This window comes from Ammodytes marinus, assembly GCF_949987685.1.
Source record: "Ammodytes marinus genome assembly, chromosome: 24".
Classification (NCBI taxonomy): domain Eukaryota; kingdom Metazoa; phylum Chordata; class Actinopteri; order Uranoscopiformes; family Ammodytidae; genus Ammodytes; species Ammodytes marinus.
The window spans coordinates 8,560,537-8,585,816 of NC_137228.1; the positions used below are offsets into that span (position 1 = coordinate 8,560,537).

Sequence of the window (25,280 nt, forward strand, 5' to 3'; positions counted from 1 at the left end):
CAAATGGGAAACAAAATGTGTGCTCACTGTTTTATGCCTGTCCTTTATAAATCGACCCCCGCAGGATGTACCGGTCGGAATTGACGGTCATCTTCTATGACTGATAAGATTGTGAAAATGTCAAAATGATTAGCATTTTCATCTTCTGGAGTTTGGAGATTAGATATGACGTGCTTCCGATAAGTTATCACAAGAACCGTCTGCGGAAAGTCAGACCAACAGTGCAGTAAAATATCTATATATATATATTCTTTTTTTAAAGATACATTTCATTGAAGGACACTTTGGCAGATGTGTCTCTTCCTTTCGAGCTCCTGATATTTTTGAACCAGGCAGTAACTACAATTCCTCTCTTTATATCCCTCTTTCATCTGACTAAGCTTCCCCGACTGGCCCCAGAAGAGACATTACTTCCTGTACGATCTCTCTCTTTTTCATTTCCTTCGTCCCATCCAGTTCTTGTCTTCCCTGTATTGTCTCTCTCTCTCGCTCTCTCTTTCTCTGTCTGTCTGTCTCTTGCTATTGTCTTTCCTCTCCACTCCCTCCCCCTTTCTTTCTCTGTACGTCGATAATAGCAACTTGTTTAGAGAGCAATCTACTGTATGCCCGTTTGTCTTTTTTTTCCTCTATATGTCATAAGAACTAAGCAAGTAACAAACGCACCTTTTATATTATCACCTACTATGTATCAGATGCATCAGTCCTTCAAAATAAAAGATACCAACAGTGGTTTAGAAGACAAATTGCTTATGCTTTGTTATTCTCAACCTGTGAAGAAAAATACACCTGCCACGTTTATGTAAGATATATTTAAATATTTTGTTACACTACCACTTCATGTCAATTGTCACTTTTATGTATACAGTTCTCTTTGAATTGAAATCCCACATCTGTGGCCCATAGCTTTAATAAAAAAAAAATTGTGTTAACAATGTTATTATAACCAATAGAAATGATGGCCCAAATTACAGAAATACTACAAAAGTTGCAATAAACCAGAAATAGTCCCTTTAGCAGAAATACTTGTGTGTCCTCCTCTGTGGATTCTGCTTCCTCCTCCATTTCAGCCCAGGCCTCTTTGTCTCCCTCCACTAATAAATCAAACTCCTTCCTGTTTGGAGAATCTCAGCTCTGCTCTGCTCTGCTTTGCTGTCCTCAAGTATTCTTCTATCTCTTTCATTTTTCTTGGTGCAGCTGCCTGCTTTTGGCGCCAGGTCCTTCACGCTGTTTTAATGTCAACAGGATGCTCTGTTTTCTACCTCATTATGCCCCCCCCTCCCCCCCACACACACAAAAAAAAAGCAGAATACACATGCATTTATCTGCGTTTTATTTCTTTGCAACAGGCTTTAGAAGCCTTAACTCATCTTGCCTGGCTGAGCCCCAAGAGGCCAATCCAAGAATTTGAACAAATCTGTAAAACAGCTCAGTGGTGTAGTCGGTCCAGTTGGCACACAGATGACGCGTTGACTTGTAATCACTTGTTTATGAAAAATAATCACTCTGGTAGCTTTTTGGGAGTTTTATCATCTCCGCAGCAGTTGGCTTGGAAACTATCCCGCTCAGCCCTGTTTTATTTTTTGTAGTCACAATTATGAACAACATCAGTTACTATTTATTTTGTTTAAATAAATAGTTCAAGTTAAAGTTTCTCAGACTTCTCCCCTTCTTCTTTTTTTCTACGCAGGTCTGAGCAGACACTTCTTGTTCCGTACGCGAAGACCAGCTCCTCAAAGGTAGGTGAAGCACACGGTATCCAAAAGTATCACTGTAAACGTCAAATCATTAGTTATGATGGAATGCCGTGACAATTTATCCAGTAGCTGTTATATTCAATGTAGCCTCCACTGCTATGAATCTTAAACGTTGTTGGCTTAAATTCAGCTTTTAAAGTGAGATATTTCCATCTCACACCTAAAAAAACAAAACAGAGAAAAGGGCTGAAAGTCATAGAAGTGTGGACTAGTGCCAGATGTTACTATTAACTCTCCCCCCCTCCTCCGTGAAATTTTCACACTCACTCTTTCCCATGACTCACATGGGGGCCCCGGAGTCAGATCTAAGTGTTCGCACTCAGCCAGATGATTGGCTTGGCTGTCTGTGGCGTGGAGTTTATAAGAAAGAGGATATTATGCCCTGAAAGACGCGGCCATTGTTTTGGGTTGATGTCATATTTTTTTTTTGACCGCCAAAAAAGCACTGGTGAACTTGACACTGGGATCTCTCATGTTTTGGAGCTTTTTCGCGGCTTAAATGTGTTTGAGTTTAAAAGACAGGAAATGACAGCGCGAGAGGCTTATGTGGATTTGTTGTTAAGTGTTATTTCAGTCTTCTGTGTGTGTGCGTGGGTCTATATGTAGCTCGTCTTAACAATGTGTTTGCTCCCAGACAGAGAGTCCTGAGTTTATCTCATGTGGATGGGTTTGGCATCGACGAAAGGGTGCGCTTGTTTGCGTGTGCATGTGGTTCAGTTTTGGGTGTTTTGTGAAGACATACAGGTTGATTTGAATGCATCTATAGTGTGTTTTTCTCTCGTTTTGTCTTTTAAAACATTAATTATTGTTTTTTTTCATACATAGAAATGGTACCGTACCTCAAAGGCGTTGGCATAGTTTAACAATAGCCATGACCTCATACACCGAGTAAAGACAAAATAAAGTAAAGTTTAATAAATGAAATAAAATCCAATCAGAAGCTAAAGAAATAAATGAAATATCAAATAAATTGGAGAATATTCAAAGGCCATACTAAAAAGGTATGTCTTGAGTTAGCCTTTTTGCACCTCTAAACTCTGTGACCCGGCTGTTTTGATATTGTTCTGTAATCATAGAAAAAATTGGAAAGAAATGATTGTTGTGATAACACTCAGACACTACTCGCCCTCAGCACTAGCCTAAAATAAAATCAACAGTCCAACCAGCGACCAGCCACGAGCGTATTGATGAATTTAAGTGGCTGGGCTCCCGTTTGTGTCAGTGCAGTTAGGACGGGGGCAGCGCCTGCAGGGTCTGATGACCTATTTCAAGATCCATTACAACGTGGTCAGAGCCTCCCCCCCCCCCCCCCCCCCCACAAACACACACACACAACACACACACATCCTGGTGGTCCATCATCATGGGAACGATGACATCACCGTGGGGCTGGGGCTGATGTGTGCCAAGTAGCATCTACTCGACTGATGACATCGGAGGCCAAAGATCTAAAAGGCGAAGGGCAAAGCAGAAATAAATCAGGGTTGGGACGCAGCTGTCACTTTTGAAAATTGTTTCAAAAGGGCGAAATTCTGTTTGCAGACCGCTTCTATTCTGGTATCATTTTATTTAAGATGGTTTCATTGAGTTATTTTCAATCAATCCATCACAATATGCCATTTAAACTACAAGCTCATTTTTGGTTTAATTTAAAAGGAAATTGATATATAAAAGTACTGCATTTTTAGACAACCATATCTTAATGTAATATATATTTATTTGATTAACATTAATTTTTTGAGGAATACTGTGTAGGAGATTCTGCACCTGCTGTGATGTTTCAGTCCCATAATCTCAGTGCACTTATACTGCTGTTATTACGGTACTAATCTGCAGGGAGTGGAATCTGCCCTGCACTTCTCATACAGTAGTACATGTGTGAGGGTGTGTATGTGCTCATCATGCTGGAGTTCATTCACACTTCAGTAGCAACAGCATGTGTTTTGCTTCAATATCCCCCCACAAGCACACACACACACACACACACACACACACACACACACACGTTTTGCTGAGTCAACTAAACATAATCCGCCTTCTGCTACTGTTACGTAGAAAGAGCCTCTGGATTCTGGGTTGATGACAGGCCACGACAACCTTGACAGTCCTGCTGTTCAGTTTCCCATCATCCACTGCAACATACTCTACAGTGAATCTGTCTACACATCCAAAATGCCCTTTAACAGTGCAACTAATGCCCAATTGACAGTAATTATGTGACTTTCAGACCAAATTTTGCCTTATTCTGGCTCAGATAAATCACATTTTCAACTACTTTCTTATGGTATCATTGTCTTAAATGAGAAAATATGGGAACTGTAGTCCATGTGAATAAGTGTATTGTTTATAAACAAACCAGTTATCTTCGCATTGTATCATGTCTCTAAGATAGTTTTTACACTGGAAATGTTGTAATTGCAGATACAGGAGGAAAAAATTACTGAAATGTGGATACCTAGCCTTCTCATCAATGATTGGAGGAGAGAATTATACCTGTAGTTGGAGGACAAGCTGATCCAGCATGCAGACATTTCCAATAGACACACACACACACACACACACACACACACACACACACACACACACACTTTAAAACAGACAGACACACACACACACACACACAGGGGATTAAGGCCAGGTTGGCCTACTGCGACTGGCTTCCAGAGATTCCATCCTCCCTCCTAAATGGATGGTGACATTCCGATGAGAGCGGCGCTCCACGGAGGCGTGATGAGTGACCCAGTTTGGGGTAAAGGGGTGGGGGGGGGGGGTAGGAGTGAGGTCGGATTAAAGGATAGGGTGTGGCTGCTGGAAGGTAGAGCCAAGTGTATGTAGCACAGGGGGGTGGCATGAGGGTGCTAGACTATTGTGCCGAAAGACAAAAAAAATTGTTAGAGAGAAAAAAAGGGTAAAATGAAGCCCACTCTAGTCAGACAAGCCTCAGGCCCGGTCCCACACCTTCTCTTCTTCTCCTCGAGAGATCACGCCCGCCATGTTCAATTTCCCCCGAGATGAAATGGGATTTGACAGCTCTCTTTTGACTCCTTAGTGCTGTGTTGGTTTAACTCTGTCCAGATTAGCACACTGCCATGGTTCACATGCTGAGCAGTTGCGCGCTGACTTCTCGGCTTCTATCCTTTCTGAAAATATAACTTGGGATTCCATAGAAAGAATATGATGATAGCATCATTTCTAATGTCACAGGTTCAAATGTTGGTTAGTTTGGGGTTCTTAAGGTTTATGTTAGGAGATTTTGGCCACAAAGCAAATTGGAGACCATCCTTACTGTAAGTGTTGTTAAATTATGTATTTTCAGAGTAATTGCAGTCACCTTTCCGCCAGTGCAGAGCTAAAAGGCAGCGACAAGAGCGGACCATGTCGGGTGTGCCTTGTGAGCAAGGTCTTGGGGTGGTCAAACCCACACATTATTAGGAGAGGATTGAAGCAATGTTGCATGAGTTCAGTATTTTATCTGACAAGTTAAAATACAATTTAAAAGAGATAAATTCTAAATAATGATACTCAATAAGCCCATCGAAGGGTCAATCTACCATTGACCTTTGGTCAGGAATTGTTGACGTCTCTAGGGCTGTTGAATAGAAATAAGAATACAATAGAAAACGAGGTCAAAGCAATTCTTCATTCCGCTGTGATCCAACAAGATCGACTATTGTGTCCCGCCACCAGTTTTCCTTTAGCGACAGCGTATTGAAAGGGCAGTTGTTCTTCTCAGCCCAAATAAAAAATATGCACATAACCAACAAGCTATAGCCATTATTAATAAAAGAGGTATTCGCAGCCCCTGTAATGTGTTGCCTTTTAATTTGTGAAAGAAAAAACGTGCTGTGCTTGTGTTTTTTTGTCTGCAATCAAGTGCCTTGTTCTATCAAATGAGAACATAAAGGATTCATGTAAGGCAGTCGAGGTTTATGACATCCCTTGTTGGGACAGTGTGTGACTTTCCAAGTGTGGCATAACATTGCCAAAACAGCGTCTGGATAGCTGGTCAATGCAATTCTACACCCAACCCTGTCAGCACTCTCTCTCTCTATCTGGCTGTCTGCGCACCAGTTTTTTTCTTCCATAGCAACAGCTGGGACGAGACTGGCCTCCGATTGAGCCCTGGGCTGAGATTTTCAGTCTCAGACGGCTTGGCCCAGTATATATGAGTGTCAGTAGGTTTTTTCTCCTTCTTTATTCTCTCTCTCTCTCTCTCTCTCTCCTCTGATCCACACGTCTACCCACTGCAGCAGACATTAGCCCTGATCACTGAAAGGCTGTCGTCATGCAGGGCTGCAGGGGAGGAGAGGAGAGAGGGACTCGGGGAGGGAATGACACTGTTTCACAAAGGCTTACGCTAATATTTCTGAACCAGAGCTGCCAAGAATTTGTGCATCGTTTTGAACTTGCTCTTCTTGTGTGAAAAAAATAATCAAATATGTTCATGCAGCGTTTCTTGCCATGAGGCAACTCTGTTAAAGATGCTGGTGGGGGGTGGGGGGGGAAAGGCATATATGAGGAAATGCAGTCTCAGTGATAACTTGTGATGATGAAATTAGCTGCAGCTGTTTGATTATTATGAACCTACTTAGCTAGCCGGCCAGGCAAGGCGGGGCCCCATGCTAATCTTGTTTAATAAGCAACATTATAAAATGCGTTTTCTCTAAAGGGGGGGGAAGCCGGTTTTATGAGGGTACGTGCTTGATTTAGACTGTTGATACTGTAGTGCATACTTGATCTGGGAAAGGCTTTTTGTTATGATAATTGGTGGAAAGGAGCTTGTTGCTAATAAGTGCTGCTGTCTGTCATGTGATGCACTTGATCGTGTGTGTGTGTGTGTGTGTGTGTGTGTGTGTGTGTGTGTGTGTGTGTGTGTGTGTGTGTGTGTGTGTGTGTGTGTGTGTGTGTGTGTGTGTGTGTGTGTGTGTGTGTGTGTGTGTGTGTGTGTGTGTGTGTGTGTGTGTGTGTGTGTGTGTGTGTGTGTGTGTGTGTGTGTGTGTGTGTGTGTGTGTGTGTGTGTGTGTGTGTGTGTGTGTGCGCGTGTGTGTGTGTGTGTGGAGCACTGTGTTGCCTGAATGGGGCAAGCCTGACAAACCCATCTGCTGGACCTGTTCTGGTCGCCATGGTTACAACCTCTTCATCGGTGGTTGGGGGGGGGGGGGGGTTTATGAAGGGTGTGTTCACATTCTTTTTTCCCCCCTTCTTCTTCCACCATTATCATAAGCTGCCCGCTGCAGTGCGCCTTAGCATATTTGCCTTTTGCGGTCTCACTTGCTGAGCATTTGAATAATTTTTTTAACAATTTGTTCATTGTTTTGTGATTTGGATCGGTGGTGTTATTTGAGCATGTGATGATGTCACACTGCCAATGTTAAGCCAACAGAATTTGCAGGGCAGCCTTTGGGTTACACATCCACCTTTTTTATAAGAGGGGGAATAAAGAAAAATAAATAGCATGTGCAGTGATATTCTGTCAAGCTCTCCTTCCTATGTAAGCACGTGGATGCTGAGACAAAGACCAAAGACTGGTCGGCTGAGAAGGTAGAGGAATAACGTAGCACCTCACTCCCTCTGGTGGCTACTTTGAGCACTTCACCATGCAGCTTGCATCATGTTATAATGAGAGAGCTGCTTCTTTTGGCTTCACATTCTGACTCCTCTCTCATATGTAGCTTTGATCTACATATTGTCCCTCATTCATAAACATTTTTCTCAATCAGGTGACCCGTCCCCTTTCCCGGCATGGCAGACGGACGGCAGCCAGAGGAGCACTGGGCCCCAAACGGCCAGGAGAACGGCGAGAACGGCTACTCCGCCTACAGCTCTGCATACAGGGAGAACGGATACCATGGCGGGGCGGCCGCACACCCTGGAACGACAGGTAGCTACTAGCTGTGTGTGTGTGGTTTGTGTGTTAGTGTGAGTGTGTGTGTGTCTAAGCATGTGCATGCAGCAATGGGTCAATAGCATCGATTGGACTGCCCACACACGCACTGCAGCTTGTGGGTAAATAAATGGGATTGCCTCAACGGTGCCAGGAATTTGTAGTCAATGCCCGTTAAAGGGGCGTGGAACAGATCCAGTTGTTTCACATTCAAACATGAACAAAGAGGGGATAGAATTGCCGTGCTCCTTTAAGACACTTGGTTGTGGGTCACTTAAAAGTGTAAAGTACATCAGATAAAAAAAGAATTCTAATCATTTGGTATGCTGAAAGATATTTAATTCTAAGAATGAAATTCAGCATCATATCTATTAAGTTAGGACTCAGAAACAAGGGGCAAGGGGATGCCAGGTCGAGGCTTAAGAGGGAAAGATGGAAAGATGGACAAGGAAAGGACAAGAAATTGGAAAGGTGAAAAGAGGAGAGGTCCAGCGGAAGGTGTATTGAGAAGAAGTGATGAAAAAAGGAGGGATTGATCAAACACATCACACACAGCTTTGTGTCGAAACTCAAAAGGCCACCTGCAGAGATAAGGTCAGCACGGTTATTGGTTTTTCATTTCCTTCATCCCATCCATGTCTTGTCTTCCCCGTGTTCTCTCTCTCTCTCTCTTTCTCTCTCTCTCTCGCTCTCTCTCTCTCTTCCTTCGCAGTGGATGACTCAGCCAATTTGCCTCCCTCCCCTCCCCCCTCTCCATCCGCTGAGCAGATTGGGCCCGTGGCACAAGGTACACCCACAACACACTTTGAAAACGCTCGGATCATTCTGGATGAGCGTGTGAATGGCGGTGTGAGTGGTACAAAAAAAATGAATTAAAAAATTTAAATTCAATAGGAGATGCCAAAGAAACAACCTTGAAATATAAAGTCCCAAGAGCTTAGTCCCAACACTCCTCTTGTCAGGGTTCACTGTCGCTTTGCATGTCAACAGATAGTCACATCACCTTTCAGCAGTCTGCAGCATGGCACTCTCATATTCACACTATGGCTCATTTCTACTTCAATAGTAGTTTGCTAACACATACTAGTATGTTATTGGAGTCAACCCTACGATACAAGGGCCACACAACGCAAACATCTGTCCTTCCTTTTATGCTACAGCACATGACCTGCCACTGGAGCCCTCCATCTCACAAAGCTGCTTTCCCCCTTCCAAACGTCTCCTGTGTTGTTCCTTCGCTCATTGTGTCCGTCAGTTTCTCAAGGAGAAAACCACAGATTGACTTTCAGCTCTTTACTCACAGACAACAGCGCAGTCTGTTTTCAAATCATTTCCTCCGTGCATGTGGCATGCAATCACAAAAATGTAGAATCACATAGCCTTAGGTTTAGGGCCAATGCCAATTATTACAGCTTTATTGCACACTGTATCTTTAATAAACAGAACACATTCTTATATAGTTTTAGGTTTGTTTTATAAAAATGGGATAAAAACTTCTAAAAAGACTACCGGTAATTGCAAATAGATTAAAATGATATTTAAAATTGTACTGTAGAAGAATGCTCTAAATATTGATTCTAAAGCCAACTTATTTTTTTTAACATTCATGTTATTTATTTATCTATCAAGACTAGAAGGTGTTGATTGCATCCCATGCATTTCCATCAGAGCTGAAAGTGTCTTGTAACCCCAGTTTGATTGTCCTCCATGTCTCATCTATGTGTCTCCCTTCCCTGCTCAAAGAGTATATAGAGGAGGTTGTCAGTCAACTGCAGGCTGAGGAGGTGGAGCAGGAGGCTCCAGAGGAGGAGCCCCATAGTTACCCGGAGGAAATGGCATATGAGCAGCCTGGAGACTTGCTCCTAAAGCAGACAGATTATATAACAGAGCCCCAGGCTTTGGGCTGCCAGCAGGCCCAGACACCTGAGGTCCTCAATGGAGGAAGTCATCCAGTTGAACACATCCCGTCACTAAAAGGTGTGTGTGGTTTAATGGGTTGTGTGTACCTGCATACAGTTTGTGTAAGTGTGCTGTATGTGTGAGTGATGGTACATCCTTTCACTATGAAAGCGTGTTGGAGTGAGTGCCTATCCATTACCTATTTTCAATGACCCTCTTGTGCTCGCCAGACTTTCCACTCTTGATTTATAAACTGTGTTGCATCTCGGCCTTTGCTGCCAACCTTCCTGCAGCTTTTTTGCCTTTAAATCCGTATGCTTCAATACCTGAAGTTGCTCTGTGCACAATCATGTGAAAAAGCATTTTGATTTTGTGCTTTTTTTCATGCAAAACATGCCCATTTGCTTTTCATTTGAGCAACATTGGAACATCTGATCAACCACATAGTAGTTGATCATTTGTGAACTTTTGTATTGCCAGCTACATTGCAAATGAAAATATCATTGTCCAAACTGTCAAGCGCTGTTAGACATAAGTGTTTCTAGAATTAGCCGTCTGTATTTTTTTTTTTATGTGGGTTTTGCTGGAATATTGTGTGCGAATTGGTGCTTTTGAGTGCACCCTACCTGTATGGGTGCATCATGAATCAGTCCTGAATGTATTTTTAAGTAATGTGTACTGTATACCACTTGCTTTGAGTTTCAATGTTGTTTTCATTTCATCCAAAAGTGAAGGATTATTGTGTTTTCCTATTGTTACTAAGAACACACTTTGGGCATTACGATCCACCCCCATTGGACGTGTCACACCATCCTTATCTAAAAGGCTATTTGAATCAAGAATGCACCCCTATTACATGTACTTAAACAATTTTATCTAGGGAATATCAACAGGTTGACCATTTTCGTCAATCCCTGTGTATTGCAATAGGAATGCAATGCGTATGTGTGCATTTTTTTCTTGTCATCTAACATCATGCAACTCATTCCTCCATTGCAGTTCTGCACGCTATCTTAGGTGCTGTGAACCCCCCCTGTGCTGTTGTGGCCTGCTGCAAAATACACTGTGCTGTGTGTTTTGGTTGCTGGAGAGCTTCTGTATCTATGTGCAGAAGGCCTTCGGCTTGACTGTATTGGCTAGCTTTTGTGGATGCTTCCGGCAGAGTTTTTTTTTAGCGAATTTGACTCAGCACAAAGTTGTACAGTATTCTTCGAACTCACAGCCCAGCCAGAAGAGTGTCTCAGTAAGACATCGTGTGAGTCTGATGTGAAAGGAGATGAGCCTATGGTGGCGTCGCTACATCAGAAGCAGGAGGCAGATGAAAGCACAACAGCTGGAGGTGCAGATCTTGCCTCGATGGAACCTCCCTCCACCTCTTTGAAAGAGAAAGAGCTCTCTGACACGTCCTTAAATGAGCAGGGTAACCAAGACAGAAAGGATGTGGTAGAAAAGGCCACTGAGAGCCACCTAATGGGAGAGTCCACACCAAAAGAATCAAAACAACCTTTACTGACAGAGGGAATTATGTTACCAAGCAAATCAGAAGCCCCGATGCATGAAAGCAAGGATGAACCAGAAACTGTTGGGGGGTTCTATCAGGAGGGCGAAGATGTTGACAGTGACATTAAATTGCATGAGATGCCAGTGACTGACATTCAGAAAATGGACCAAAAGGAAGAGACTGTCAAATCAAGTCCAGGTCCTGGCACAGAGTCAAAAGCCGCGGCGGATGTTTTTGCAGAACACAAGTCAGGAGCAAAAAGCTACTTTGAGACAACCTCAAAAGAACACGAAGAGGAGTCGTCACAAACCCAAAGCTATTATGAACTCAGCACCGCAGCAGAGACAAAGTTAGTTGAAGAAACTCATACCATCGCGCAGAAGCTTGACTCTCAACAATTGGGGAAAGCCATCAAACCTCCTGCTAAGGTGTCGTTAGAACAAAGAAGACTTTCCCTCAACATAACCATTGGATACTCAGCAGGAGAGAGGGCAAGGGCCTTCTCGGAAAGCTTGAGTCCAATCAGCGGAAGCTTTGACGAATCTGAGGTTTCAACACTATCTGTGGCAAACCAATGCCAGTCTCCTCCGGCTGTCTCCATCACCCCAACTAACACTGAATTATCCGAAGACACCCCCACCAAAGCAGAAATGCCTGTATCCTCTGATAAGCACAAATGTTTGGAACATTCAGGCAGCCTCTCTGAGATGTTGGACCTGGCCGGAGACCTGCCTCGGCTGCCTTTGGAGAGGAGGGAGCTTGACCACATGAGACGGAAGTCAGTGCCGGCTCTGGTCGGGAGCTCTTTGGCCAAGCTCGCCTTAGGAGATCAAAGCTCGAGAGTGGTGGGAGGAGGAGGCCAACTGGAGGAACTGGGCTACTGTGTCTTCAGTGAGTACTCTGGGCCCATGCCTTCTCCTGCTGATGTACCCAGTCCTGTGGACTCGCCGCACCAGCGTTTCCCTTCTATGGAGAGTGTAGTCGAGGAGGAGCTTGAGGCCACAGAAGTTGAAGGTGTCCAAAAGGAAATGCACCAAGATCAAAAAGGAATTATCCCTGAGATCTCTCAAAAACCAGTGTTTGAAAAGAAAGATTCACCGGTAAAGGCTACCCTTATTCTCGAAAAAGCTGTGACAAGTGGAGTAAAACCTGATCGCTTAAGAATCCCAATGGCTTCTTCGAAAGACAGACTGACTGAGTTTCGATTGGAGACTGGCCTGCCTGGGGACATAAAGATCCAAGCGATCCCCGAGGTCGATGTTGAGAGAGACCCCTCCAGAGAAGCTTCTCCCATCCCACCAGACCATTCCTTTACGTTCAATCTCACAGATACTAGGTGCAAAGATCCTCCAACTCCTGACACCACCAAGTCCCCAGATGATACCACCTCAAAAAAAACCTGGTCACCAGATGATACCCAAGTCACTTCAGAGAAGGCAAAAGAAGAGCTTGAGAAGATTGAGTTTCAGACAGAGTTAGAAGAAGAATTGCAGGGTGAGTCAGAAGAAAGAAAGGATGAAACAGAAATTGCAAACAGAGGTATACCTCCAGCATCATCCCAGCCTTTACAAGAGAGCACAATAAAAGATGACGAGAATATTCAAAGTGAGAACGAGACACCTGCAAGATTAGATAGCGTAGAAAAGCAAGAGACCTCAACAGTTGTTCAGAATTTGGGCCCTGAAAAGCCCTTGAGAGATGAGAAAGATGTCCAAATCCAGGTACAGGTAGTGACTCTAGATAAAGGTGCACCAAAGCCCCAAATCTCTCCCGCAATCATCATTATACCTCAAGCACAAGAAGAGGAAGAAGTAGATGAAGATGAGGATATTGAGATTGCCGAAGAGCCTCTGGAGATGACGGAGGATTTTGGGAAAGAAGAGCAAAAGAAAGAGTTGGTGAGACTGACGGTAGGCGATCCGGCGCTGGAAGATGACCCCAAGTCTGGAGCGGAAGACTGGAGTCACAGTGCCATAATCAGTGACGACGGGGAGCCCGCGACGGACAGCTCGCACTTATCTCTGTGTTCCGACCACGATCAACCTGTTGAAGTTGGCATAGATGGAGGGATGGGAGAGGATGGAGTGGAAGAACACCAACAAAGCAATAGGGATGAAAAGAAGGAAGAGGAGTGTGAACTGGTAGACAAAGACCAAAAAGGGGAGGAGGAAATGGACAAAGTTGGTTCTGGAGAGGTAGGTGAAGTGGAAAAAGAGAAAACGAAGGAAGAAGAGGATGGGGCAGAGGACGGGGAGAAGGACATCGAGATTGGTCAGGAAGTGGAAGAGAGCTTGGATGTGCTGTGCAAGACCAGTCAGGAAGCTAAGGATGAAACCACCATGGACGTCTCCATTCTAGATACAGACAGTGGCTGGATGGACTCACAAGGTACCCAGAGCTTGTAAAAAATGAATAAACCAATCACTTGTCAAATAAATGTTAAAGTAAACTCCACCTTTTTAAATGTCTAAATAATTTTTCTATACCAAAAAAATAGCTTTAAACTTGTTGCTAGTAAATTATAGTCTGTATTGTGTTCGAAACTAGCTCCTAGCTGGGAATGTGGAGAGTTAGCCTTCTTTTACTCCCTCCCCACTGCAGATGAGGACAAAAGTATCATGACTGAGCAAATCGAAGCCCTTCCTCAGACCCAGAGTCCTACCAGTACACCTGTGGTGGACAGACCCGCTAAACGGGCCCCTGGCAGAGGAAGGGGCCGCCCAGGAACCATTGAGAATAAAGTGTTCCGCAAAGTACCCAGCCACCATCCACCAAGAGAGGAGATTAAGAAGAAAAAAGGTTCCCTTTCTGGTTTCAAGAAGTATTGTTTAGCTTAAAGCAAACTGTAATGTGCTTCATTTTTAGTCAATGTGCATTTGCATTTACACTGTTAACAATGCAGCAATGTCACTTATGCAACCTAGTACATTTTACCAAGGTTTGCATGTTGATATAATCCTTGTCTCTCCTCTTTGCTAGTAGGCGTGAGGAGGGCTGAATTGAATAAGGTGTCAGCCCTCCAATGTCGTTCTCCATCTCGAAAGAGCGTAGCCAAAGCGGCAGCCAGACATCCTAGGCCTACTCTGCTTCACGGCTCTGCTAGACGCAAGGTCACAGGTGAACACTTTTCACCGGGAATCTTCGCCGTGGATAGAGAGAGTGCAAACAGCTGGCTTCATTAACATACAGAAAAAACTATGAAAAACTTACATTACTAACTACCTTTTTACCCGGATTTCGCTGGAAATTGAATCAGACGGTTTAACTATGTTGGGTCTGAATTGTTGCTGCAAACATACAGTTTCAGAAAATGTCGACGCTCTCTCTCTATTGATGGCTCGTTGGGGAATCAAGCAGGTGCAATGTAGCTGGCAAACATCATGTTCTGCTTATCCATATTTAAGACATGTGTTGGTCTTTTTCTTTTTCAAGCTCAACTGATTTGTATTTTATTTCTTATTGTTCTCATTTTATATTTGTCTCAAATGGAGTACTCACTCCTACTTGGCCTCATATTCATCTTTATTTCTGCTATCTGATGCCAGTTGAAATTGTGATTGTTATTTGATGAATGAACAAAGCTGCTTCGGTTTCATTCTTTTCCTGATCGCTTTTTTTTGCTGGAAATGGCTGCTCTGTGAAGGTTTGGTGCTTGGTTCGCTGATGTGCAAAGAGCTATGAACGCAAGTTAAGAGTGACTACAATGTGTGTGTGTGGAGTTACACACTTATTTGCTCCAGATTAAAGTTCCGTTTTTGAGCACATGTATGGATGCGTTTTGGGTGTTGTGTATGTGTGTGTGAAAATCCACTCTCGCAAATGTCTCCCCTTGCTGTTTTACATCTGTCATTACAGCAAGACTGTTTTGTTCCAGGTATGGAAAGCCATCAGCCCCTCAGTGTGGCCCACCAGTCCAGGGAGAGGACCACTGTAAGTACATGAACTACAGTACGACACACATCATTTGCATGCTAATTTGTTCACTTTGTGCATTGCATTGTATTGTCTTTCTGTTAAACCATATAGTATTATACTTTATTGTTGCAAACAGATATATTTCACAATAATATTCTGTTTTGAATCATGGGGCTTGGCTTGCTTTTTTTTTCATTTCTGCACGTCTGAATGTATGTCTGTGTGCATATTCGTTTTGTCCTGCATGCTTGCGTCTGTCCTCAACAGAGAAGATCTGTGAGTATTGTAATTAAATAAGTTGTAGGCTTACCAGCAACCCTTATGGACTGCAGTACAGGGGCAAAGAGGCTCCCATCAAATATCCCGATTTTCAGCTTTCATCTTACACCTCTTACTACACGTTTTTCATTTCTCTATCTCTGACTAAAACTTTCATCTTTTCATTTATGACCTTTTTTGGTAAACATCTCCATCAGATCATTTGTGTTCATTGATCATTGCCTTAAAGGAGCACTGTTTAGAAGGTATTGGTGTTTTTTAGAACAGGATAGTAGACAGTAGATGGTAGAAGATGGAATATAATATTCATAAAAATATTTTAATTAGTGTATTAACGCTTGGAAATAAAAGTTGTTGTTTTCATTACCTTAGAATGAGTATTTATATCTACATAGGAGCGGAGCGCGCAATATTGGACCGCCTTGTTTCTACAGTAGCACAGATCTGACAATTTCAATGGCCTTATGCGTATTCAACCTCATCACTTGATATTGTGAAAAGACTTGATGCAGTGGTGCGTGATGCCATCTTTAGCAACTAGCTTCTTGTCTTTTAAGGCTATTGTAGCTTCTGTAAATTCTTCCAGAGGGAGGTGTCGCAATCTAGATTTTTCACCACTAGATTCTGCCCAATTACACCAATACTACACACTGCACCTTTTAACTTCATTAGTGCTGTGCTATTAACATCTCAGTTCACTTCTTTCCCATCTGTTTGTCACCTCTTCCGACATGCCTGCACATCATCCCCCACCACCCTGCATGCTTTCTCTGTGCTGCTTTGGTGTCCAGAGCCCCACGAGGGCCGTTCTGTTAAAGCTGGCAGTCCAGCAGCAGCGCAAGGCGTCCCTAACCCGCGCCGGCTCCGCCTGTAGCCTAAAGCGGAGCCCCTTGGTGGAGGCGGACCTGTGCGAGGCCCGCCCCTCCTCTGCATGTGCCCGCCGCTCCCCTCTGTACCAAAAATGGGCAGAGCAGGTAAAGTGAAGGAAGGACAATGGGGATTCGTAGAGGTTAGCTGGAAAAACCAATGTCCCTGTGTGCACGCTGCATGTGACCGAGCCCTTGGTCCTGACAATATATTGTGTGTGTGTGTGTGTGTTTGTTAATTTAGGAGAGAGCCTACCGCAGCCCAGAGAAGAGGTCGTCCTTGCCAAGGCCTGCCAAGTCTCTGACACGCCACATCCCTGCTGCTGAACAGGAAGACAACAGCACCCCCTCCAGGCCAACCTGTAAGAATACACACACACACACACACACACACACACACACACACACACCACGTGCAACGCAGAACCTTCAAGCTTGTTTGCCTCCCACATTAACTTGGCCTCTTTACGCTCTTGCACTTTTACTAATGACTCTCCTCAATCGCTTTATTTTGGCTGATTTGCTTTCATTTTGACTCCTACCACCTCACACCTCCTGCCCTGCTCTTCTCTGCCCCCTCCCCACCCCTTGTCCTTTTGCCTCTCCCCTCTCAAAGCGTTCCAGTCCAGAGGGGACAGCAGGTCTGGAAGAGGTATGGTCGATAGTCCACCTAGTAGCTCCTAGTTAGAGCCATAGCACCCTCCTCATCAATGATGTCATCAATTACAGTGTTAATTCAATGTAAACATTAAAAAGTTAGGAAAACCCAAATATTCAAGACAACTGTCTTGACTACATTTTTGAGTTAAAGCTTAAAACGTTAGAAATCTTTTCAATTGAATGAAAACAGCCTAGATTTGATCTTTTGTACAGATAACAAACAAAACTAAGTCTGTCAAAATGTTGATTCAAACATTATTAGACTGTCTGAATAACTCGATGAGATGCCACAACTTTTTGGAATTCAAAAATATCTCAACAATCCACAAATAATCCCTCAAAACTCAAAAACATATGGAAGACAGTTGCCTTGAGTTTCCTAACATCTTCATCTTTACAGTGTTTAGTTTCAGTATAATGACTTAAATTCTGTTGGAGCATCATCCCTAGACAAAGCATTCATTCATCTTGGCAACACATTGTTCTTAAGGTTGTCTGCAGGTTTCAAAAACACTATTAACATTTAAAGGACCTTAGTTATCCAGTCAGAATTAAGGTGCAGTAGCATGCATTTTGATTTAGTTGTGTTCCAATATTTGTCCCAGTTTAATACAAATATCATTTAATATATTAAGTTTTCCAAACCTGCAGTTACCTTAGGAACAGGTGGGATCCATGACAACAGGTCGCCACTCCCTGTTCTTCTTCAGCAGGTTGCCGTTTAGACATTATCCTGCGCCTGTATCCAAGCAACAACCCGCCAGCGTTAAATCAATTCAGCTGCCTGTGTGTGCGTTCATGGTCCTCACCAAACACTCTTGTTTGACCTGGGTTGTTTGTCTTGTGGAAACTGAGCTAATTTGGCGCCAACAAGTCAGCAGTGAAAGCTCATTTTCCCTTATAGTCAAAAGTGGTTCAAAGAGTAGGCCTACTCGGGAAAAAAACATACTTGAGTAAGAGTAGAGATAGGCTACCTACCTTACTTTAAAATGACTATCATCAAATAGACAATGGCCAATACATTTTTGTCAGTGTTGGGTATGTGTCCTACAACATTTTATAAACTCTTCATATGTTTTGTGTGCTAAAATCTTGATTGGTAAAGTACAAAGTAACTTAAGTAATCAGATAAATGTAGTGGATTTAAAAGTAGAATATTTCCCACTGAATGGAAGCGGAGTCAAAGTAGAAAGTAGCACGTAATAGAACAGATTCAAGTAAAGTACAAGTGCCTCAAACCTGTACTTAAGGGCAGTAATTGAGTACATGTACTACTCACAAAACTCTGTGTAAACGAGTCATAATGACATTCCATCTCTGGTGGTCATCATCTGAACCACACTCCAATCCATCTTTTGCTCAAATGTTGTTGCCTTGTCTTTCTCTCTTTTCCAATCTGTCTTTCTTCCTCCTTTTGTCAGAAGTGATTCCAAGGAAGGGGCGTTTTCTCTTATTATAATATCCAGCTATATATATTTTTCTTCGTCTCTTAAAGGCACAGACTCGGCACGTTCCCGATCCGTCCGCAGCGGAGCCTCCACCCCGGGCTCCACCGCGGTCACGCCCGGCACTCCCCCCAACTACTCCTGCCGCACGCCGGGCTCGCGCACGCCCGGCAGCCACACGCCCAAGTCCTTCAGCGTGCTGCAGGAGAAGAAGGTGGCAGTGATCCGTACCCCGCCCAAGTCCCCGTCCTCGGTCCAGAGACAGCTCAAGGTGCTCAACCAGCCGCTGCCCGACCTCAAGAATGTAAAGTCCAAGATCGGCTCCACGTCCAACCTCAAGCACCAGCCCAAAGGCGGACAGGTATAACACACACAAACAGGACAATTTAGGTGTGTGTTTGTAAGCGGGAGTCAGCGATTCTGGAGAAACCCTTGTTGTCAAATTCACTTTTTGGCATAATCAGTGAATATCTCCCCTGTGTGTGTGTGTGTGTGTGTGTGTGTGTGTGTGTGTGTGTGTGTGTGTGTGTGTGTGTGTGTGTGTGTGTGTGTGTGTGTGTGTGTGTGTGTGTGTGTGTGTGTGTGTGTGTGTGTGTGTGTGTGTGTGTGTGTGTGTGTGTGTGTGTGTGTGTGTGTGTGTGTGTGTGTGTGTGTGTGTGTGTGTGTGTGTGTGTGTGTGTGTGTGTGTGTGTGTGTGTGTGTGTGTGTGTGCTGAAAACAATGTGGATCTTAATACACAGCCTAGGGTCTGTAAAGAGGTATGTAAACAGCGGTGGTCCACCATAGCTAGCAACATGCCTGTTTACAGAGCTTATGCGGTGTATTAAAACTGGATTTTGTTTTCTCAGCCTGCACACAGTAGGGACAGATAGCGGATTTTGATAAGATATTTGACAACACACTTTCTTCACAATCGCTGACTTTTTAGTGTAAAATCACACTCAGGATCTCTAAATAAATGACCTCAATTAAACAAAATTAGATTAACATAGATAGGTATTTAACTGACATGATATTTCATGTTTTCTGGATTATACAGTAACCCTTTAAGTGTCATGCATGTACCCAATGATGCCACATGAGGGCAGTACAGGTATATTGTACACCTTGAAATGTGAACAAACATGTTTTTGATTTGTCTGAAAAGGAAAGACTGACCAGAATGAGAATATATCCTACACTAGATACTACATATTTGATATCACTGCTACACTTAGCTCTACAACATTGATATACATACACTACTATCCATGCACACAAGATGCAATTCAATGTGCTTCTAATAGACAAGTACAGTTGTATAAAAACAAGTAGGAGCATCACAAAAACAAAGCAGAAGGGATCATTTACCTATGTATTTGATCATTAACTTGAACTTTCAGAATAAAATTTCATCTTGCTATAAAATAGATTTCCACTAAAAATAGTCAGAAAATAATAACAGTAGGAACATTTGTAAAAGAAAACCAAAAATGAGAGTTCAAAACATTGGTTTTCTCTTGTCCTTGTAAGTTTGTAGAAATGTGCTAAAATGTCTCTCGTCACATCTTCACTGTCCGGTCTGCCTTCAAAGCCCCATCACACGCCATCACTCTCCCTGTCCTCTCCCTGTCATTACGTCAGTCTGGATCAACCGTCATTCTCTGCCCCCCCAAACTGCCTATTCACTATAACTTTCCCTATGTCCTTTCTCCTTAACCTTTCTCAAATCTCTCTTAAATCCCATTTTATAGATAAAAAAAATGCTAACCCTCTTAAGAAGCCCAAGGATCCTCTCGAGGGGGCCATCAACTTGCAGGATTATTTTCACATGGGGGAATATGCTTTCGTCTATAAGTTGTTTGTTGACTTATTCATTCAGAATTGCAATCAGGGACACATGAAAATAATATAACCTCACATCACTTTTTCCTTAAAATGCAGAGAAAGGGAGCCAGGTTTCAACATGCTTACCTCTCTTGAACTGAGGAAGACTGAGTGATCATAACAGATGTGTGGTCGGCAAATAGAGTGGGCGTTTTCTTTTAATCATATTATAACCAAGGCTACAGACAGTCTTAATGTTCCCGGAGTATGACGGAGACTGAGGCTTTTGATAAACCCCGCCGATGGATGTGTGGGGGGGGGGGGGTCATTCTGTCCGCTCTCATTTGGGGACAAATGTTCAATGAAACTTGGTGACGCACGTCTTGAAAGAGCAGCATGGTCTGACATTTTAGATGTTATAATGACATGCCATTTTATTTTATTCAAATCATTTTTAAATGTCATTTGGCATTTTAATTGACATAAAATACATGTTTTCTGTCTTGTTCTGTATTCACATATAGAAAAAGGCTCTTCTAGTAACAGTTTGGGTGATTTTTCTCCACTATTACTAAATACTTTAAAAAAGCTGTTGTACAACACACGGCTGCCACTGTTGATTTCTAAGAATATTTTCAGTATCGATTATTCTAATGCATCTGTTCACTTTTCATCGATACATTTTTCGACAATAATTTAACGTTAATTGGTCTTATACAGTTTAAATGAATTGATAAATAGACAATTTTTTCAGCTCTAGTGAAACCTTAAAACAATATTTGTTGGACCACATATGGTCATTGTATTTGATTATATTTGCAATTTGTATTGTCATTGGTCGACCTTGCTGCAATAGATAGTACAAACGGTCTGTGTGTGTCGGTAAGAGGAAAAGCTGTCAAGAAAAATCCAGGTCAGCTCAGTGTAGAGCGGAGACAGAGGTTTGCTGTCGGGGCTCCCGGGTGTCTTTCCCCTGAACCAATTCCTCTTTTTCATTTTTGCCCTCTTTGTGTGTGTGTGTGTGTGTGTGTGTGTGTGTGTGTCTATCTGTGTGTGTGTGTGTGGTTTGTATTAACTTTGGCTCTTCCAAAAATGGGATAGGCAATTATAGAAAAATATGTATTTTTTATTATGCAAGACAACACAAAATATCACACTTGGCAGAACTACCCTCATTGGTTGTTATAAATAAACCTTATATATTTTATATATAAGGTTGGCATATTTATTTGTAAATTGTTAGGCTATTATATGAATGACCCCCCTCTGTTACTGTCTTTTTCATATATTCTGGTAATAAATGTTTAACTTGGCCAATGAGAGTATGCCAGCCTCCTAAGCAGCTCTGAGAATATTTATCAAACTAAGATCTAAAGATTTTTTTCAAAGTGTTTTCACATAGATTCAACTGTATGACTATATTAAAGGGGAATAGGACATTGTCAAGAAACCACAATGCCTTTTATTCTCAGAGCTCTATGCACTTTAGCAATGCGAATGTAAACACATGTAAATGCATGTCGGAGACACTTTTGTTCACTCATTTCATTTGCACACTTCATCTCAACGAGGCACATATAGTGTTTTTTCTTTTTTTATTGGATTGTTTTCTTTTAGGTTCAAATTTTACACGAGAAGCTGGACTTCAGTCATGTTCAGTCAAAGTGCCGCTCCAAGGATAATCTGAGGCACTCCCCCCAAGGAGGCAATGTATGTACGCCTTTCTCTTTTTCTATCTCTCTCTCTATTTCTCTCTTCATTTTCTCTGTTATTCAGCTGTTTTCTCTCTCTCTCGTGCTACTTTTTACATGTTCATCTGCCATTGGCTTGTTTCATTCAAGCTAAAGACAGGTTTATTTTCAAAATGCAACACATTTGCACGGTACTCATGTGTTGAACAAGAAGCAAAGTTGACTAAAACCCTCTTATAAGTGATTTTGCTTGTGTATTGTATGATGATGGTGGATGTTGCACTTGGGGGGATTACACTCATTCAGATGTCCAACAAAGGTCCAGGACTCGATGGATTACCTGCTCTTTGAAAAATGCCTTCAACCACTGCACAAAAAAACCCACCAATAAAAGCTATAATTCAGTGCTGAAGTGAGCGTGTTGGATTTAAAATCGGGACACTTTTAAAGGATTATTTTGGGGTCTTGAAAGAGAGGAAGGAGCAGGTGGGCCATTTGTAAAGCCCTCTTCACCTCAATCCAGTTTGAGATTTCCTATGTGGATGCTACAATGAACAAATAATAATAAAGTCACCTTTTTCATTACCAGGTTATGATTCCGAGTGTCAAACTGGACTTTAGCCACGTCCAGGCTAAATGTGGCTCCATGGACAAGATTAAGCACGCGGCAGGCGGAGGAGACGTGAGTGGACATATGAACATGTTTGTGAATTAGCGCTCTCTATGTAGCTCTGGTATTGTGCCTCAGAATTGAACCAAAAATCTCATGTTTGATATTTTGCCTTAAGCACGCACAACACACTATGTCTAATCCTTATGTAAACAGAACTCTACAAGCACCACTGTGTCTTTTTAACTGTGTGTATACTCAATCTAATTCACATCACCCATGGATAATAAAGTTTAATTGAAGCAGCTGTTGCCTGGAGTGCCTGTGCTCCGTGTTTGTTGAATGTCTGCTCTGACACTGCTCTATTTATAACTTCTAATCCGTACACTCCTGTTGCTTTGACATTTGCTTTATGATAGATCCAAATCCAGACCAAGAAGATCGACTTGAGCCACATCACCTCCAAATGTGGCTCCATGTCCAACATCCGCCACAGACCAGGTGACTGTTCTTTTTATTTTTTTGGTAATTTGAAGAATTGCATATACTTGTGCCCATGTATCACTTTGATGGATTTTTTTTTATTTAATTTTTTAATTTTTTTGTGTATTTCCCGATATTTATTAATAATAGCATTTCACACCTTAAGTATTTAACATTTATTTTGCTTTGTAGAGCAACATGTGATACAACTGTGTTGTTTTTTGAGGCAAGGCAAGGCCAATGTATGTATGGAGCACAATTCAGACACAGGGCAATTCAAAGTGCTTTACAGGGGTATATACATATGCATTGAAAGATAAGACATGAGAAAATATTGAAATTGTATTCAAGGCATAATAAAAACAAAAGGAAGAACTATAGGTAAAAATTTGAATAAATTGCATTTAAAAGATTAATAATAAAAGTTTAGTCTTGACTCCCTGGACTGACATTTGACCTATCCAAGACAACCTGAGAGCTCTGGATGCATTTCTTCATAATGTAGACATGTATTTTGGCCCTAAAACTTTATAAACCAGAAACAGTCTTTTGAAATCAATTATTTGATTGACAGGAAGCCAGTGTAAAGAGCTGAGAGCTGCGAAGACACTTTTACAGTAGTCAAGTCTACTGAAGATAAATGCATTGACTAGTGTACACAGTGTCCCTTCTGTGCACTGCAGTGTGCAAATGGATATCCTTTGCCCTGAGTGTGTTGCTCAGGAGAAATGCACAAGTGAGTGGGTTTTAAGCCCCTGGAAACCAACATCCACAAAATCCTTCCTAACTATGTCATTTGGGCAGTTGGTTTCATGATAGTAAGCATCTGAAAAGACATATTTAACATGCATTTGACATCAAATATATTGTCATTTAAGTTAAGATAAACTTGACAGAAATTCAGTTTAGACGAGGCGGGCTATGCTCTGGTTCTCATGACACAATACGTTTCTTGGACCAATCATGTCCACCCAACTAATTCTATTATTAAATATTTCTGGAAAATGGATTTTTACTAGTGTATATTAGACCAGGTTCTTCCAGGGGGTTTAACGCATTTTCTCTCGTGTCTTGTGCCGTCCCTGTTCCGTCATGCAAGGGGGAGGCAACGTGCGTATCGAGAACCAGAAGCTGGACTTTAAGGAGAAGGCCGCCCCTAAGGTGGGCTCCATGGGCAACGTCAGCCACATGCCGGGGGGCGGGAACATCGAGATCGAGAGTCACAAGCTCACATTCCGCGACACCGCCAAAGCCCGGGTGGACCACGGCGCCGAGATCGTCATAACCCACACGCCGGGCGTGGAGGCCGGGGGCACGTCCCCTCGTCTGTCCTCCGCCGGCAGCATCGACATGCTGGAGTCCCCCGCGCTCTCCACACTGGCCCAGGACGTCACCATCGCCCTCGCCAAGCAGGGCTTATGAGCGGGCTGCCCCCTCTTTGCGTCCGTCCGGAATTTTTTCGAATAACCACCATGCGAAAATAATCCACGCCATTTACTCCTCCTTCTCCCCCAATTGGTCTTATTTACTTGCCCCAGTCTCCACCCCAAAGTTCTCTACTGCACCCCAAACACAAGTACACACACAGAAACACAAACACACACACACACACACACACACACACACACTTGACCCCACCCACAGTTGTAGCTGGTCTAGTCCACAAACGGCCCTTTCCAGTAGGATTTTAAATGAATTCTAAGATTTATTCCAAAAGTGGACACACTTTCATTCCATTTGTTTTCCATTCACTCAAATACTTAATTAAGGACTTTTTTTGTGTTTTGTTTTTAGGCTGAATGCTAAGGTCGGAGTGGATGTGTTTGTCTAAGAAAGGCATTATTGGCGGTTTTTACGATTGTACAGTGATTTTGAGTGTGAAAAAGCATCACATTCCACTAAATGTCAAGGGAAGGGGGAACTTGTGCGTAATGTCCAGGCAGACTTTATATGGTACTGAATGCAAGATGTAACTACTAGATGCTAGACGCTAGTCTTAAAAAAGATTCAACCGCGTGAGGGACTTAACTTGCAGAAACATGGCGTGTAACTAAGCGTACCTGCAAAAGAATGGCTGATAATGAGCATGTCTGCTAAAAAAAAATTGACTTTTTAAAGTCAAACGACATGAATTTCTGTTTGTTTGTCCGTTGGTTGCTTTTACATTGTTGATTTTCCTGGTATGTGCTGAATTGTTGGACAAATTGTGTTATGTTTTCTTTTTTTATATATATAAATATATGTCACTGTAGTGGAAGTTGTTCCAGTTTTTGTACGTTCCCTGTGGCTGCACTGGCTTATTAGCACTTAAAAGGTGGATAACCTTTGCAGTTATTGTCAAGTCGAGCGCTAAAAAGGCTAGCTTTCCAATAGATCTCTCAATGGGCTGCTCTCGTCGTTTTTGTTTTAACCTTAGCTCTGCTGTTTTATTAGGCTACGACAATGCTGTTATGCTGGCATGGCAATTAAATGGGATCTATTTGGAGC

At 42.6% G+C, this 25,280-nt stretch overlaps 1 protein-coding gene across 1 annotated transcript; it reads left to right on the forward strand.

Moving 5' to 3' along the window:
• Positions 1-7,496: 7,496 nt before the first annotated feature.
• On the forward strand, positions 7,497-24,215 carry LOC307269869 (uncharacterized protein; the record flags this gene model as incomplete). Its single annotated transcript, XM_080052951.1, has 13 exons — positions 7,497-7,635; positions 8,351-8,425; positions 9,391-9,615; positions 10,760-13,426; positions 13,640-13,837; positions 14,018-14,155; positions 14,913-14,968; positions 16,343-16,460; positions 18,254-18,564; positions 21,627-21,719; positions 22,290-22,382; positions 22,730-22,811; positions 23,893-24,215. The coding sequence occupies 13 exons, from the start codon at positions 7,497-7,499 to the stop codon at positions 24,213-24,215; spliced, it is 4,518 nt and encodes a 1,505-aa protein (XP_079909077.1).
• Positions 24,216-25,280: the final 1,065 nt, after the last annotated feature.